Raw genomic sequence first — 19222 nt, forward strand, 5'->3', positions numbered from 1 at the left:
CTATTTTGATGGGGATTTTTTTGTTATGTAACTGGTGCATCAATCGACTCAATCGACTTATCATGCTGGTCTAGCAAATGGTTTATCTTGTTTAGATATAAATTAATCTTGGCGTCCCGCCAGCGGGACTCCTGCCAGTGGGACTCCTGCCGACAACTTCCGGTGAAATTGAAGGGCGCGCAACTCAAATAAATAATCATAAAAATTATGGATATTAAACATTTAGGTACATAGAAGTGTCTTATATCGGTTAAAAGCTTAAATTCTTGTTAATCTAAGTGCACTGTCCAATTTACAATAGGCTTTACAGCGAAAGCATGCCATGCGATTGATTGAGGAAGGCGCCCCACATCAACATATTATTCCACCGGCACAGGCTGCATAAAATCACAAATAGCGATTAAATATTCACTTACTTTTTGAAAATCTTCCTCTGATTTGCAATCCAAAGGGTCCCAGCTACAACATGTAGTGTCGTTTTATTAGATATAATCCTTCCTCATATCCCAAAAAGTCTGTTTAATTTGCGCCATCGATTTGAGTAATCCACTCATTCAACATGCAGAGAAAGGAATCCAAAAAGCTATCGCTAAACTTTGTTAAAACAAGCCAAAATAGATTTCTATGTAATCCTCAGGTACCCTAAAATGTAATTTAACTATAATATTTCATACGGAAAGAAGTATGTTCAATAGGAAAATGATGTTAGCAAGTGCGTGTCCTCTTCGTTGTGCGAGCACAACTCTGAGTCCCAGTACTAAAACTCATAATTCTTCCTCGTTTTGGAAGAAACAAGCCTGAAACCTTGAACAAAGATGGTTGGACATCTAGTGGAAGCCATAGGAATTGCAATCTGGGAGCTGGATTTGGATATGCCCCTATACTTTCCATTGTAAGCGCATGGGCTCTCAAAAAAAAAATGTCCGGTTTATTTTTCTTTGGGTTTTCTCCTACCATATCTATTGTGTTATAGTCTCATAGATTATTTTAACATTTCTACAAACTTCAAAGTGTTTTCTATCCAATGGTATCAATTATATGCATATCCTGGCTTCTGGGCCTGAGTAACAGGCAGTTTACTTTGGCCAAGTCAGTCAAACAGGAAGTGGAGAAAAATAGATCCTAGCCTGAAGGAAAGGACCAGCACTCACTTGATATGATTTGCAGTTTGTGTTTATTTTCTTAAATTCATAGTAATAAAATGTCTTAGTACACTGCACAGATATATTTCAGCTTGTGCCTTCCTCAGTGCATGTCCAGTTCTTACACTTTCTTCCTGGCCCCAACATGACCAGATGTTTCACGGTTAGCAAGGGCTTTTGGTTTGGTTAAGAGGCAGGCAGCAAGGTTCCTATGAGCATCCAGAATAGTTCCCTCTTTCTTTAGAAAGGTGATCGTCTCCTTGTGCATTTCCTTCCTTTCTTACACTGCTCGACTGAGTGACCATCTTCACAGATAAAACTAGATACAATTGAAGTCGGAAGTTTACATACACCTTAGCCAAATAAATTTAAACTCAGTTTTTCACAATTCCTGACTTTTAATCCTAGTAAAAATTCCCTGTCTTGGGTCAATTAGGTCACCACTTTATTTTAAGAATGTGAAATGTCAGAATAATAGTAGAGAGAATTATTTATTTCAGCTTTTATTTCTTTCATCACATTCCCAGTGGGTCAGAAGTTTACATACACTCAATTAGTATTTGGTAGCATTGCCTTTAATTGTTTAACTTAACAAACATTTCAGGTAGCCTTCCACAAGCTTGTCACAATAAGTTGGGTGGATTTTGGCCCATTCCTCCTGACAGAGCTGGTGTAACTGAGTCGGGTTTGTAGGCCTCCTTGCTCGCACACACTTTTTCAGTTCTGCCTACAAATTTTCTATAAGATTGAGGTCAGGGCTTTGTGATGGCCACCACAATAGTTTGACTTTGTTGTCCTTAAGCCATTTTGCCACAACTTTGAAAGTATGCTTGGGGTCATTGTCCATTTGGAAGACCCATTTGCGACCAAGCTTAAACTTCCTGACTGATGTCTTGAGATGTCGCTTCAATATTTCCACATAATTTTCCTTCCTCGTGATGCCATCTATTTTGTGAAGCGCACCAGCCCCTCCTTTAGCAAAGCACCCCCACAACATGATGCTGCCACCACCGTGCTTCACGGTTGGGATGGTGTTCTTCGGCTTGCAACATAAAGATGGTCATTATGGCCAAACAGTAAAATGTTTTCATCAGAAAAGAGGACATTTCTCCAAAAAGTACGATCTTTGTTCTTATGTGCAGTTGCAAACCGTAGTCTGGCTTTTTTATGGCAGTTTTGGAACCGTGGCTTCTTCCTTGCTGAGCGGCTGTTCAGGTTCTGTCGATATAGGACTCGTTTTACCATGGATATAGATACTTTTGTACCCGTTTCCTCCAGCATCTTCACAAGGTCCTTTGCTGTTGTTCTGGGATTGATTTGCACTTTTCGCACCAAAGTACATTCATCTCTAGGAGACAGAAAGATTTTACTGAATTGCAGTTCATATGAGGAAATCAGTCAACTTAAAGAAATTCATGAGGCCCTAATCTATGGATTTCACATGACTGGGAACACAGATATGCATCTGTTGGTAACAGATACCTTTTTAAAAATAGGCCTCACAATGGGTCTCAGGATCTCGTCGCGTTATTCTGTGCATTCAAAATGCCATCGATAAAACGCAATTGTGTTCGTTGCCTATAGCTTATGACTGCCCATAGCATAACCCCTCTGCCACCATGGGGGCACTCTATTCACAATGTTGAAACCAGCAGTCTGCGATTGTGAGGCCAGTTGGATGTACTGCGAAATTCTCTAAAATGACATTGGAGGTGGTTTATTGTAGAGCAGTGGTTCCCGAACTTTTTATAGTTCCGTACCCCTTCACCAGGGTCAGCGCACTCTCAAATGTTGTTTTTTGCCATCATTGTAAGCCTGTCACACACACACAATACGATACATTTGTTAAACGTAAGAATGAGTGTGAGTTTTTGTCACAATAAGAATTTGTTCTTAACTGTCTTTCCTAGTTAAATAAGGGTAAAAAAAATAATAATGTAAACCGGCTCATGGGAAGTGACAAAGAGCTCTTATAGGACAAGGGCACAAATAATAATAATCAATAATTTTGCTCTTTATTTAGCCATCTTTCATATAAAACTATCACGTTTCAGGTGAAACCCAGGTGCAGACAATATTGAAGTAACAACAGTTTATTAATCAAACAGGGGCAGGCAAAAGACAGGTCAAGGGCAGGCAGGGGTCAGTAATCCAAATAGGTGGGGCAAAGGTACAGGACGGCAGGCAGGCTCAGGGTAGGCAGAGGTCAGTAATCCAGATAGGTGGGGCAAAGGTACAGGATGGCAGGCAGGCTCAGGGAAGGCAGAAAAGGTCAAAATCAGAAAAAATAGAAAACAGGAACCAATCGAGAGACAGGAACAGAGGGAAAGGCTTGACGAAACAAAACGAACTGGCAACAGACAAACAGAGAACACAGGTATAAATACACAGGGGATAATGGGAAAGATGGACAACACCTGGAGGGGGTAGAGACAATCACAAAGACAGGTGAAACAGATCAGGGTGTGACAAAAACCTTATTTGTTCATCAAAGTTATTGTGAATAACTCACCACAGGTTAATGAGAAGGGTGTGCTTGAAAGGATACACATAACTCTGCAATGTTGGGTTGTATTTGAGAGAGTCTGAGTCTTAAATAATTTTTCACACAGTCTGTGCCTGTATTTAGTTTTCATGCTAGTCAGGGGTGAGAATCCACTCTCACATAGGTACGTGGTTGCAAAGGGCATCAGTGTCTTAACAGCGCGATTTGCCAAGGCAAGAAACTCTGAGCGCAGCCCTATCCAGAAATCTGGCAGTGGCTGCTGATTAAGTTACATTTTCACAGAACCTCTTGTTGCAATTTCAATAATGCTCTCATGTTCAGATATCGGTAAGTGGACTGGAGGCAGGGCATGAAAGGGATAACAAATCCAGTTGTTTGTGTCATTCGTTTTTGGAAAGTACCTGCGTAATTGTGCACCCAGCTCACTCAGGTGCTTCGCTATATCACATTTGACATTGTCCGTAAGCTTGAGTTCATTTGCACACAAAAAAATCATACAATGATAGAAAGACCTGTGTGTTGTCCTTGTTAATGCAGACAGAAAAGAGCTCCAACTTCTTAATCATAGCCTCAATTTTATCCCGCACATTGAATATAGTTGCGGAAAGTCCCTGTAATCCTAGATTCTGATCATTCAGGCAAGAAAAAACATCACCCAGATAAGCCAATCATGTGAGAAACTCGTCATCATGCAGAAAATACACGAGAGTTCAGGGGCCTTGCTTTGACAAAGTTAATCATTTCCACTGTTGTGTCTAAAACGTCTTTCAAGCTGTCAGGCATTCTTTGGCAGCAAGAGCCTCTCGGTGGATGCTGAAGTGTACTCAAATGGCGTCGGGAGTAACTTCTTGCACGCTTGTTACCACTCCACTATGTCTCCCTGTCACGGCTTTTGCGCCATCAGTACAGATACCAACATATCTTGACCACCTTTTTCACATTTTAAAAATGTCACGCTTTTATTAATTGTATTATTTTGTTTAACTCTATGTACAAAGTTTGGACACACCTACTCATTCCAGGTTTTGAAATTATTTTTACTAGTTTCTACATTGTAGAATAATAGTGAAAACATCAAAACTATGAAATAACACATGGAAGTCAGGCCAAGACCCTGTTAAGGACGACGAGCACGCAGACGAGCTTCCTTGAGACGGTTTCTGACAGTTTGTGCAGAAATTCTTCGGTTGTGCAAACCCACAGGTGAAGAAGCTGGATGTGGAGGTCCTGGGCTGACGTGGTTACATGTGGTCTGTGGTTTTGAGGCCAGTTGGATGTACTGCCAAATTCTCTAAAACGACGTTGGAGGCGGCTTATGGTAGAGAAATTAACATAAAATGATCTGGCAACCGCTCTGGTAGACATTCCTTCAGTCAGCATACCAATTGCACACTCCCTCAAAACTTGAGACATCTGTGGCATTGAGTTGTGTGACAAAACTGCACATTTTAGAGTGGCATTTTATTGTCTCTAGCACAAGGCGCACCTGTGTAATGATCAAAGTGTTTAATCAGCTTCTTAATCCATCCACCTGACAGGTGTGGCATATCATCTTGGAGACATGCTCACTAACAGGGATGTAATCAAATTTGTGCACAAACTTTGAGAGAAATAAGCTTTTTGTGCGTATTAAAAATGTCTTGAATCTTTTATTTCAGCTCATGAAACATGGGACCAACACTTTGCATGTTCCGTTTATATTTTTGTTCCGTATACATGGTCCCTGACAAAAATGAACTATGGAATTATGTAAGTTTAAAATAAATCATTTGAATACACAGAACCTGACTAGCCTTTAGACCTGTCAATCGCCTCTCTCAATTCCAACCAAATTGCAGCCCAAATAAATGCTTCACAGCGGTCAAGTAACAGACACATCTCAACATCAACTGTTCAGAGGAGACTGCGTGAATCACGGCTTCATGGTCAAATTGTTGCAAAGAAACCACTACTAAAGGACACCAATAATAATAAGAGACTTGCTTGGGCCAAGAAACACGAGCAATGGACATTAGACTGGTGGAAATCTGTCCTTTGGTCTGATGAGTCCAAATGTGAGATTTTTGGTTCCAACCGCTGTGTCTTTGTGAGATGCAGAGTAGATCAATGGATGATCTCCACATGTGTGGTTCCCACTGTGAAGCATGGAGGAGGTGTGATGGTGCTTTGCTGGTGACACTGTCAGTGATTTATTTAAAATTCAAGGCACACTTAACCAGCATGGCTACCACAGCATTGTGCAGTGATATGCCATCCCATCTGGTTTGCGTTATTATTGGAACTGTCATTTGTTTTTCAATGGGACAATGACCCAACACACCTCCAGGCTGTGTAAGGGCTAGTTGACCAATAAGGAGAGTGATGAAGTGCTGCATCAGATGGCCTGGCCTGCACAATCACCCGATCTCAACCCAATTGAGATGGTTTGGGATGAGATGGACCGCAGAGTGAAGGAAAAGCAGCCAACAAGGGCTCAGCATATGTGGGAACTCCTTCAAGACTGTTGGAAAAGCATTCCAGGTGAATCTGGTTGAGAGAATGCGAGGAGTGTGCAAAGCTGTCATCAAAGCAAAGGGTGCCTACGTTGAAGGATCTAAAATATATTTTTATGTGTTTTTTTGGTTACTACCTGATTCCATGTGTGTTATTTCATAGTTTTGATGTCTTTAGTACTATTCTACAATGTAGAAAATAGTAAAACTAAATAAAAACTATTGAAAAAGGTGTGTCCAACCTTTTGACTGCTACTGTACCTAAGAAAATTGTTGTTTTTCAGCTAATATCCTGCAATTCTACATAGTTTAATAAGACTCATTACATATTTTAGGTAGGCTATTTAATGAAAATGATAAAAAATAATAATGGATATTAAAGTCTAGACCCGATTTCCCCAATTCCACTACCAAATGTTTTATTATGAAAATGTATAATGAACACTCAATTTAATTATACATATTCTCTTTTACAGAAAATGAATAGATCAATTGATCGCGACAGTCACACATTGTATGAGTTTACTTCCCAAGCAAAGTCCAATTTCTTTGACACCTTAGCTCAGCTTCTGAATATAATAGAGACAAACAAAAGATATATCCATGCATCGTTTTAGATCAGTATAAACAATCGCACATGTTCTGTGTTTGTGCATGCGTCACAGCTGTCACTGGTGCAGAGGGAACAGAAGTCATCTAATGTGAAGAAAGAGGAAGTACTCTGGTCTGTGTGTATCAGCATGCTCGGACGCTGACAGTGACCTTTAAACCATGCTTACTTGTGCAACTGTTCTAACCATGGTAAGCCCCTACTTCCATGGCCACATCCGTACCATCAGACAAGACGTTCCTTCCTCATTCTTCTCAAACAGAGCGTTTCGTGTGACAGTTTGTCATAGTTTTGAATTTCTCGTCCTCAAAAAGTACTGAATATGGCACTTTTTCTTTTTCAACCTTTAACATATTATTTAAAATGTACCTTCAGTAAAGCAAAACAATTGAAGGGTAAAACGTAATAACATGATTGAATATGATAACCTGCAGATATTCATTTGAAGGGATGTACTTGACACCCGTAACACCCACATTTTCAACACTCCAATCATGCAGAGACCATGCAGAAGAAGACAATTTCACACTTATAAACTTAATAGTCTTGCATTTGGCCACATACATATACAGTATTAATGGAATTTACACAAATCAAATAAATTACTTGTATTATTTACACAATCCTAAAAGCTTAGCTAGAAGATTTAAGAATTCAGGTTGGACGAGACAGAATGGTTGCAAAGGGAGGGTATATCACTGGAAACTTTTGAAGTTTACCAGTAAACTTCCAGAATTTTCATATCTTTCAAGGATTTTATGTAATCTATCACAAGACATCTAGTGGCCCTTTTTGGTACAGGTGTCTAATTCTCTGTCCCTGTTGCCTTAATACATGTAAAATATATATGAAATAATTAAATAAGATTATTTTAAAATAACAAATAGAATGACAAATCTGTAAAACATTATCCTAAATATAAACCAGCAACTTAGTGAATACCATTTTTTAATGAGCGTTTCAGCATGAAATATCCTTTATTTTTTTACACACATTTATTTTACTATGTATATATTTGGGAGGCTGCTACAAAGTGGCAGTCATGGGCCTCCATCAGAGCTCCTACATCTATCATGACCTGAACACACTCAAGAGTTACCTGTAACACACACACACACACAAAAACGCCAGTCATAGTTTAAGACACTTGGTTAACAAAGGGGAGTAAACAACAAATCCTCAGAGTGTGTCTGTCTTTATACAGTGTGTGGTGCCCAAGACAGCTGCCCTCCTCTCCCACAACATGAACATTGTTGTAATCAAAACCAAAATGGACCTCCCACGCAGGCCTCGGGGATGGATGAGAAGGTAAACAATGGAGGGTTGACCGTAGCCCCATGCTGTACGAGCAGTTTCACACACTCCAGGCTCACGGTCCAACATGCATCGCATAGAGGGGTACTGCCGTCAATGTTCCTCCCTCGCCCTGCAAGTGTATACTCGTCAGACTTTGAGGGCTGAGGGGATAGAGTGTGCCTTTTAAGGGTTTGGAATGCACGCAGCCTTCCAAAGACTGAGCGGAAGTTTCCACTTTCAACCGTCCACTCTCCTCCCCTTTAGCATTCGTCACTTCCGGTTCTCGTTGCATTAGCAGTTCGAGTCTTCTAATAATCACTCTATTGCGGCATTGCCTTTTCAGTTAGATGAATGTTACGTTTTACAATCGAGGTGTAGACATGTATAACGCCACATAGATGAGATATATTCAGTGAAGAAGTGGAACTTTTCTAACTCATTTTCCTATTTGTAAAATGTCGGTATAAAATGCAGGCCTACTGTAAATGACAGTCTGCTCTAAATGCCTAGTACAGCATATGTTTGCCACACCATAAAATATTTTAATGGACATAATGTATCCATTCATGGACAGTTTTCAGTTTGTGCTTGATGTTCAAAAGCTCAAGCATCTACTCAACTGCGTCTACTAGCGGAGTGGAGACAAGAAAGCAAAATCAGTCTCAAAATGGATGCGGGGTGACATAAGTTTCTGTTTCTTTTTTGGAAGCACAACTTTACGTTGAGTTAATGTTACATTACTCGGTGACTATATCTATATATATGCTATTTGTGACAAATATCTGAGTATAGTGTCAGAAAAATTCACAAAATATCGAAGTGTGTTCTAATCGCGACGTTTTTTCTTTTTCGTACTTCTTCCTGGTTGCAACGTATGTGGAAACTTGCCTTTGGCACAACGACTTCGCCAAATAATTCTTATGGATTGGCTACATTTTTCTCGTAATAGACAAATTAAAAGTATCGGAATGTCAATGGAAGACGGAGGTGGTCTGCGAATGTCAAGAAGAGAAAAAGGCACAAACTGATTTCATACGTTTTTTTTCAACCATGGAAATCGAGAATGGTGCCGCAAGAGGTGACGAATAGAGTTTTTGGTCAACCATAATTCGTTATCACTCTTCTAACACTTTTATATGATAGCTATTCATGATTTACATTTGACTATTTCGAGAATTGGTTGTAGTCATACATCATTGGGTTTTAGGTCTATTTATGAGTGTTACAGTGTTTACTGTATTTTGTCACGTGTGCATAGGTTACTGGTCTAACTTCACTGTCGTTAGAATTCGTAAGCAGCTAGAAAATGCGTACACATGGGCGAGACACTAGCTAGCACTTCAGATAATGCAGTTCCATAGGTAAAACACTATTTTTGGCATAAATACACTACATGAGCAAAGGTATGTGGACACCTGCGCGTCGAACATCTCGTTCCAAAATCATAGGCATTAATATGGAGTTGGTCCCCCCCTTTGCTGCTATAACACCCTCCACTCTTCTGGGATGGCTTTCCACTAGGTGTTGGAACATTGCTGTGGGGACTTGCTTCCATTCAGCCACAAGAGCATTAGTGAGGTCGGGCACTGATGTTGGGCGATTAGGCCTGGCTCACAGTCGGCATTCCAATTCATCCCAAAGTTCAATGGGGTTGAGTTCAGGGCTCTGTGCAGGCCAGTCAAGTTCTTCCACAATGATTTTTACATTTTAGTCATTCAGCAGACGCTCTTATCCAGAGCGACTTACAGTAGTGAATGCATACATTTAATTTCATGCATTTTTTAATTTTAAATTTTTTGTATTTAATTTTGTATTTTTTTTGTGTGTTTTTTTTTTGTAACGATCTCAACAAACCATTTGTGTATAGACCTCGCTTTGTGCACGGGGGCATCATGATCTTAGGCTTGTGTGCGGCCGCTAGGTCATGGAAACCCATTTCATGAAGTTCCCGACAAACAGTTAATGTGCTGACGTTGTATCCAGAGGCAGTTTGGAACTCTGTACATGCTACACGCTTCAGCAATTACCAGACCCATTCTGTGAGCTTGTGTGGTCTACCACTTCGCGGCTGAGCCGTTGTTACTCCTAGACGTTTCCACTTCACAATAACAGCACTTATAGTTGACTGGTGCAGCTCTAGCTGGGCAGAAATCTGACAAACTGACTTGTTGGAAAGGTGGCACCAATGAAGGTGACATGTTGAAAGTCACTGAGCTCTTCAGCAAGGCCATTCTACTGCCAATGTTTGTCTATGGAGATTGCATGGCTGTGTGCTCGATTTTATACACCTGTCAGCAACGGGTTTGGCTGAAATAGCCAAATCCACTCATTTACATACTTGTATATTGTTCTTTTAACAACATGCTCACCAGTATTTACGCCTAACTCAAAATAGAATATATAGAATAGAATGAAAATGGTTGTCACAAATGCAAGACACCTAGAATAGAATTGAAGACTGAATATAATCAATATGGTTGTTACAAATGCATGACAACTAGAATATAATTGAAAACTAAATCGAATCAGTATGGTTATTACAGATGCATGACACCTAGAATAGATTTGAAAACTGAATAGAATCAGTATGGTTGTTACAAATGCGTGACACCTAGAATAGAATGTAATAGAAAATACTATCATATATATATATATATATATATGGTAGTTACCAATGCAAGGCACCTAGTATAGAATAGACTAGAATATAATAGAAACAATTATATAATATATCAATATGGTAGTTACAAATGCATGGCAACTGTTGGTACAAAACATAACAATTTACAACCCTGCGGTAAAGTCACTTTTTAATCTTCATCCTGTTCCAACCACCAGGTGTTTTGTTACCTGTACTACCAGGTTCTGAGCCCTTCGACAACAGTATTCTGCCTCCACTGCAGAACATGTACATGTATGAGGAGTCTAAGCAGTCTTTCAGATACAACGCTGCTTTCTTGATAAAGAATACCACCCTGCAAGAACGGGTCAGTATATTTGACGACTTGGTAACTTTTCAATCCACCTGCCTACCCCTCAGTGCGCTGCCCCCCCTCTGACCAGAGAGTTCAGTTATTACATGATAATATCTTTGTAATACTTGATAATACATGATTGTACTTTTACATGATAGTAAATGTGTTTTATTTGATAGTACACACTATCTGTAATACTTAGTATTTATTGTGCTGTTCAGTCAGTTAAGTACATGTTTACATAAAATCCTTTGACTTTTGCTAGCAAGATGTTGGTCGCATGCGACATAAAGAATGACCTCTTTCTTGTTGTTGGACAGTATGAGGCCTTCCGAACGGAAAGGAGAGGCATGGGATACTCAGAGGAAGAACTGGAGGAGTCCTATGGGTTCTTACTGTTTGACGACAAAAATAAGGTGAAAATAAGAAATAAGAAAAGAATATCAGTGAAGACCAGAATAATATCACTCTAAACACAATTATAACCATATCTACATGAATATTTCTGATAAAAAAGGAAAGAAAGTCACACACTGATTCCCCTTTTGTATAGAGAAGCCCATATCTGTAATTTCTTGTCATAGAAAACTACCTCAAAACATCCCAAGCGAAGTTACTGATCACTACTAATCACTATTTTCTATTTTAAAGGCAAATAAACTGGGAGAAACTGGTGTACTCCCTGGTCACAGTACATGCTCAACGCTTGGAGATCCTTCAAAGGGTAAATGAGCTCCGCTATGTTGTTTTATAACTCCTCCGCCATAGAAAACGAGATATCATCCACTGGGCACACCAGATCATTTCAACGTGGAAATTTGGGTCATATTTGGTTGAGACGTTGATCAATGACATTTAAACCTTTATTCACCCACTGAATTCCCGATATTTTATCACTATGCTTTCAACCATTTAAAAGTACAACCAAATTCCAATGGAAAAACAATGTCATCTAAATGTGTTATCACTGCTTTCAACCATTTAAAAGCAACAAAGTTTAAATAGGAATACAATGTCCGACATTTTGTATTTATACAACAACTTAATGTATTATTACTGTGCTTCATCTAGTAGCACAACCAAATGACCTGGATTGCAGAGATTACATTAAAAGTGCAAGTGATCAAAGCTTTTTAAGAGTGCGCAGATTATTATAGCAATTGTGAAGATTTTTACAGACCTGCGACCTTTGTGTGTCTCTTACACTAGTTGAATCTAGTTTTGAATGTAAATAATAATCAACCTCATTGTTATGTTTCTGTTGAAGTTAGTTTCTTGTCATAGAAGGGTACATGGGTACATTATGCATGTTGAACATGCATGATTTCTATGATTACATAAGAAGACATAGTAAACGTAACCTCAATATGTGGCCATGGATGTGTTACTTTAAGGTTGAATAAATACTGTTACATTAGTTTGTAAGACAGTCTTAACTTTTGGCTATTTACTGTATTACAAAAGTAATATTGAATTGTGTTTGGTTAACAACCAGCCAAATATCAATATTTATCTAATGCTTGGATAGTTTCATCTGAGCCACTGGCTAAATCCTATTCTTTAACTTTTATTTGTAGAAGTGAATCCAGCATATAATTTGATAACTTGAAAGTTATTAGGCTATTTACTGTATTGCAAAAGTGATATTGAATTGTGTTTAGTTGTCAACGCAACCAAATATCAACATTTGAAGGAGATTTATCTTTTGTGTCACTGACTTAGTCTGGCTTTATTTCCAGTTTGTCTACAAATACAAAATGTATACGTTAGATTCACGTCTCCATCACAACCAAAAATCGAAGTTAAAGATAAGGACTAAATCCTATTTAAAAAGTGCATTTAAAGTTTGATTTGATTTAGGCATATTCTTTAACTTCGATTTTTGGTTGAGATGGAGACGTGAATTCAACATGTCACTTATTTATTTGTAGACAAACTGGAATTAAAGCCAGACTAAGTCAGTGGCACAAATAGAACTATCCAAGCAGAAGATACATCTCCTTCAAAATATATTTGGTTGCATTGACAACCAACCACAATTCAATATCCAGTTTGTCTATAAATTAATAATTGATATGTCGGAATCACCTCTTCATCTCCACCAAAAATCAAAGGTAAGGAATAGAACTAAATCAAATCAAACTTTATTTAAAATACTCCTGAAAGTTTGATTTGATTTATTCCTATTATTTAACTTACATTTTTGGTTGAGATGGAGACGTGAATACAACATTAATTATTAACTTGAAGATTACATTTGAACCAAAGTTTACAACCCTAGGCCTATATACAGTTGAAGTCGGAGGTCTACGTACACCTTAGCCAAATACATTTAAACTCAGTTTTTCACAATTCCTGACATTTAATCCTAGTAAATTATTATTATTATTATTTATTTCAGCTTTTATTTCTTTCATCACATTCCCAGTGGGTCAGAAGTTTACATACACTCAATCAGTATTTGGTAGCATTGCCTTTACATTTTTTAACTTGGGTCAAACGTTTCGGGTAGCCTTCCACAAGCTTACCACCATAAGTTAGGTGAATTTTGGCCCATTCCTCTTGACAGAGCTGGTGTAACTGAGTCAGGTTTGTAGGCCTCCTTGCTCGCACACGCTTTTTCAGTTCTGCCCACAAATTTTCGATAGGATTGAGGTCAGGGCTTTGTGATGGCATCTCCAATACTTTGGAAGTATGCTTGGGGTCATTGTCCATTTGGAAGACCCATTTGCGACCAAGCTTCAACTTCCTGACTGATGTCTTGAGATGTTGCTTCAATATATCCACATCATTTTCCTCCCTCATGGTGCCATCTATTTTGTGAAGTGCACCAGTCCCTCCTTTAGCAAAGCACCCCCACAACATGATGCTGCCACCCCCGTGCTTCACGTTTGGGATGGTGTTCTTTGGCTTGCAAGCCTCCCCCTTTTTCCTCCAAACATAACGATGTTCATTATGGCCAAACAGTTCTATTTTTGTTTCATCAGACCAGAGGACATTTCTCCAAAAAGTATGATCTTTTTCCCCATGTGCAGTTGCAAACCGTAGTCTGGCTTTTTTATGGCGGTTTTGGAGCAGTGGCTTCTTCCTTGCTGAGCGACCTTTCAGATTATGTCGATATAGGACTCATTTTGCTGTGGATATAGATACTTTTTTTACCTGTTTCCTCAAGCATCTTCACAAGGTCCTTTGCTGTTATTCTGGGATTGATTTGCACTTTTTGCACCAAAGTACGTTCATCTCTAGGAGACTTCCTGAGCAGTATGATGGCTGCGTGGTCCCATGGTGTTTATACTTGCGTACTATTGTTTGTACAGATGAACGTGGTACCTTCAGGCATTTGGAAATTGCTCCCAAGAATGAACCAGACTTCTGGAGGTCTACAATTTTTTTTATGAGGTCTTGGATGATTTCTTTTGATTTTCCCATGATGTCAAGCAATGAGTTTGAAGGTAGGCCTTGAAATACATCCACAGGTACACCTCCAATTGACTCAAATGATGTCAATTAGCCTATCAGAAGCTTCTAAAGCCATGACATCATTTTCTGGAATTTTCCAAGCTGTTTAAAGGCACAGTCAACTTAGTTTATGTAAACTTCTGACCCACTGGAATTGTGATACAGTGAATTATAAGTGAAATAATCTGTCTGTAAACAATTGTTGGAAAAATTACTTGTCATGCACAAAATAGATATCCTAACCGACTTGCCAAAACTATAGTTTGTTAACAAGAAATGTGTGGAGTGGTTGAAGAACTAGTTTTAATGACTCCAACCTAAGTGTATGTAAACTTCCGAATTCAACTGTATGTATTGTGTATTTTTAGTTGAACCCTGGGTTGTATTTAAATGCTCACAAGAGCGGAAATGCATTTCTTTTTAGCTGAAAGATGATGCCCATAGCTTACACATGATGTTGCACAACGCTTTACGTCAACAAGTCATCGTTTTAGTCAAGGTATGCTATATTTGGGCTTGAAGTGGGAAAACCAAAGTTGTAACTTCAGATATTTTCCGTGTTACTGCCATGTGTTTCCCTTATGAGATGACGTGCTAGTACCTTTCAGTCTACGTTTCTTTTCGGGTCTGGGTTTTATTTGAATGTTACCACCACAATGCATGGCATTGTTTATTAATCAGAAACACATGCGAAGTTCTTCCTCGCAACTGAGCCAAACAACTTTTCGCCGTAGCCTACACTTGGCTGCCTGAGCTCCACTTTTTTACCAGCAAATTATCATAATCCTTTAGATAATTTGGCAACTTTCACTTATTATTTAGCTAGTCTGTATAAAACAAAGATAATTTTATAAATGATTAAATTGTGTGTGACATGACTGCATTTTGGAACCACGCTCCCCCCAAGATGAATGGTTTTGACCATGCTGCTTTGATTGGTGTCTATCCTATGTTGAAAAGGCACCCACAAAAGAAAATTACACAAACTTGTTTATCTATTTTGTTGTGTTGTTTTCACATTTGTATTGATGTGTTCGATGCCCTCAGGATGTTGTTACATACACACTATATATACAAAAGTATGTGGCCACCCCTTCAAATTAGTTGATTCGGCTATTTCAGCCATACCCGTTTCTAACAGGTGTATCAAATCAAGCACACAGCCATGCAATCTCCATAGACAAACATTGGCAGTAGAATGGCCTTACTGAAGAGCTCAGTGACTTTCAACGTGGCACTGTCATAGGATGCCACGTTTCCAACAAGTCAGTTCATTATATTTCTGCCCTCCTAGAGCTGCCCCGGTCAACTGTAAGTGCTGTTATTGTGAAGTGGCAATGTCTAGGAGCAACAATGGCTCAGCCGCGAAGTGGTAGGCCACACAAGCTCACAGAACGGGACCGTCGAGTGCTGAAGCCCATAGCACGTAAAAATCTTCTGTCCTTGGTTGCAACACTCACTACCGAGTTCCAAACTGCCTCTGGAAGCAACATCAGCACAAGAACTGTTCATCAGGAGCTTCATGAAATGAAGCTTCAGCCTCACACAACCCTAAGCTCACCATGTGCAATGCCAAGCGTCGGCTGCAGTGTTGTAAAGCTTGCTGCCATTGGACTCTGGAGCATTGGAAATGCATTGTCTGGAGTGATGAATCACGCTTCACCATTTGGCAGTCCGACAGACGAATCTGGGTTTGGCGAATGTCAGGAGAACGTTACCTGCCCCAATGCATAATGCCAACTGTAAAGTTTGGTGGAGGAGGAATAATGGTCTGGGGATGTTTTTCATTTTTCGGGCTAGGCCCCTTAGCTCCAGTGAAGGGAAATCGTAATGCTACAGCATACAATAACATTCTAGACTCTTCTAATGCCAACTGTAAAGTTTGGTGGAGGAGGAATAATAGTCTGGGGATGTTTTTCATTGTTCGGGCTAGGCCACTTAGCTCCAGTGAAGGGAAATCTTAACGCTACAGCATACAATGACATTGTAGACTCTTCTGTTCTTCCAATATTTTGGGATGAATTGGAACGCCGACTGCAAGCCAGGCATAATCGCACAACATCAGTGCCTGACCTCACTAATGCTCTTGTGGCTGACTGGAAGCAAGTCTCCGCTGCAAAACCTTCCCAGAAGAGTGGGGGCTATTATTGCAGCAAAAGGGGGACCAACTCCACATTAATGCCCATGATTTTGGAATGATATTTTCGACGAGCAGGCGTCCACATACTTTTGGTGATGTAGTGTATCATTTGTGGTGTGCATCATGGGCAAGGTCATTGTAGTCTATCATTTCACTTCTTCTAGCTTTGTGAACCATGGCATGAGCATGGCCTGACTTGACATTACTGTACTGCAGCTGAATAGACTGCTAGTAGCATACCAAAGGTTGCACCGTGTCCATTACAATGTAGAAAAACTGGTCGAAACCGTTCAATTGTTTGGCAATCGATAATACCGGAGATTAATCTTATTCTTTGTATTTCTATGGCGGATTCGTGGATGCAATTTATGGAAGATGACAAAACTTTGGAGATAACAATACATGGCAAAGTCAGAGATACTGGCTTCCCCTATCCATCTGTGGCAAAGCTTTCCCTAAATGCTTGTTATGAGAAATCCAGAACCAGCCATAGCCTAGCCAGCTGGCTAATCTTTTGAATACAGTATAGTAAAAAAAAACTCAGCAACAACAGATAATATTAACTAGCTAGATAAGGATAGCATTCTAGCTAGCTACGCCGACTGCTGTCTGTGCCTCTACTTGTTGTTATTTTTCCACTCCACGTGGAAATCACCACAATGTTCCCACCCCTAACTCGCGGATATGTATTAGCAGCCTTTGTCATTCTTCAGAGGTGGAACCTAAACGAGAATTTCCGCTCTGGGACAGGAATTACATTGAAATAGGGGAGGCATTGCCCTCTGGCGGGGACCTTTAAAACAATAGATGTTGATGATTTCGCAAATGCTATATAGGCCTAAATAGTATTGTTGATGATATTTTTTTATTTAAATTTTACTAGGCTAGTCAGTTAAGAACAAATTCTTATTTTCAATGACGGCCTAGGAACAGTGGGTTAACTGCCTTGTTCAGGGGCAGAACGACAGATTTTTACCTTGTCAGCTCGGGGATTCAATCTTGCATCCTTTCGGTTACTAATCCAACACTCTAACCACTAGGCTATATGACTTATAAAGTATGGGTACATTTAATTTGCTCTGTTAAACCTATGTTTTGGAATGACTTTGATATCAACGGTGAATCTATATAGTTATTAAGAGATTTCAACGTTGATTCTCATGATAGCATATTGGTAGTAGTCAGTGACAAATATCAAAGCTAAGCAGGGCTGGGCATCATTAAAACCTTGGGTGGGGGACCAAATGGATAACTGTAGATTGATTGGTTCTCCAGTAGGAGGTGCTGCTCATCCTATAGTTTTTTTTCTGATAGTGGATATAACGTTGGAGATCTGACGTTATTTCAACGGTACAAATTCAACATATTTTATACAAGGTGTGTGTATATGTTTTGTTTTTTAAAACCATGATCACGTAATCCTGTGTTTGAAATGTCACCCTCAAAACAACAATTTACGTAGTGATTTTTTTCATCCAATGTATTTTCCATGTAGATTCCACGTCACATTATGTTGAAAGAACGTTGATTCAACCAGTTTGTGCCCAATGGTCAGACAAGACGCTAAACCAAAACCCATTTCCTGGCTTTGTGTTGGCAAAGTACCAAGTGGAAATGACTAAATGGTTCGCAGCGCGGAAGTTAAATACACTAGGTCAACAAGGGGATAAGAGAAAAATGTGTAGTTTGACTATTAATGAAAACTCTTCATGCTGTCATCCACAAGGCCTCAACTAAACAAAGGAACAGTTCTAAGCTTGTATAATGGACATGCTCTGTTTGGCTAGCTAGGCCTATAGAGAGGCAACTTGCTCACACACTAAATGCTACACTAAATGCTATACTATGCTATCCGTGAGTGTGCAGTATATGGCTAAATACACTTCATAACATAAGTAATGAGATTGAAAGCAGTTTTCTTACCAAGCTGCTGGTTGACTTTTCAGTGCATGTTTTCTCAAGTGTCCCTCTGCTTTTGAAAGTGAAACTGTGCTTCACAGACATATGATATGAATGCTTTGACTGGAAAGAGAAAGTGGAAGTAGAGTGGAAAAGAGGGGAGAGACCAGTGAACCTTAACTCTAGTAAAGTTTGCTGAGGCAGTGAGTAGCGTTAGCCTATACTTAGGCATACAGTAAAAATGTTTGAACGGTGTAGAAATTCGATATGATTCTAACTCATTGGAATGATTCTACTTTTATCAGCAGAATGTTAGTACTGTTATGAGAGTTTAGCTTCAAACATACAGTACATATCTAACTTTGTTTGGAGTTTCATAAATGCATTCCTGAATAGAATTCAAGGTGCGGAGGCAGTCCCTAGCAGTTCGGGGGAGGGTGATGTAAGAGTGTCTACGGCAGAACAAAGTCTGCTAGCTGTATATCTACTAGGACCGGATTGAGAACTGCCGTAGTTATGGAGGAAGGAAACAGTGGTCAAATTCCTTGTGTGTTGTTTTGCACTTTCAAAAGTTAACAATTCTAAATGTGTACGACATCGCCATAGAAGATCTGTTAAAAAAAAACAAAAAAACTAGAGAACTGTTTAGAGATCTTAGGCAACTTTTTACAAAAAGAGTTGAAGCCTATTTTTTTCAGTGCAA

General features: G+C 39.3%; 1 protein-coding gene and 1 long non-coding RNA gene across 4 annotated transcripts in view; one reads left to right on the plus strand and one right to left on the minus strand.

Moving 5' to 3' along the window:
* Nucleotides 1–7702: 7702 nt before the first annotated feature.
* On the minus strand, nucleotides 7703–18607 carry LOC115152390 (uncharacterized). Its single transcript, XR_003867473.1, has 2 exons — nucleotides 18544–18607; nucleotides 7703–8176 (listed from the first exon to the last, which is right to left on the minus strand). It is a non-coding gene; the product is annotated as an uncharacterized LOC115152390 (long non-coding RNA).
* The window catches only part of LOC115152387 (uncharacterized), a 32302-nt gene continuing 21661 nt past the window's right edge, over nucleotides 8582–19222 (plus strand). The window contains exons 1-4 of one of the 3 annotated variants that reach the window (XM_029697213.1): nucleotides 8582–9124; nucleotides 10885–11033; nucleotides 11342–11437; nucleotides 11673–11745. In XM_029697213.1, the coding sequence (XP_029553073.1) occupies nucleotides 9097–9124; nucleotides 10885–11033; nucleotides 11342–11437; nucleotides 11673–11745 (346 nt within the window). In that variant the 5' untranslated portion in view covers nucleotides 8582–9096. The remainder of the gene's footprint in view (nucleotides 9125–10884; nucleotides 11034–11341; nucleotides 11438–11672; nucleotides 11746–19222) is intronic. The other 2 variants (XM_029697214.1, XM_029697216.1) reach the window with 2 other exon arrangements.

This window comes from Salmo trutta, chromosome 17 (genome assembly GCF_901001165.1).
Source record: "Salmo trutta chromosome 17, fSalTru1.1, whole genome shotgun sequence".
NCBI classification, from domain to species: domain Eukaryota; kingdom Metazoa; phylum Chordata; class Actinopteri; order Salmoniformes; family Salmonidae; genus Salmo; species Salmo trutta.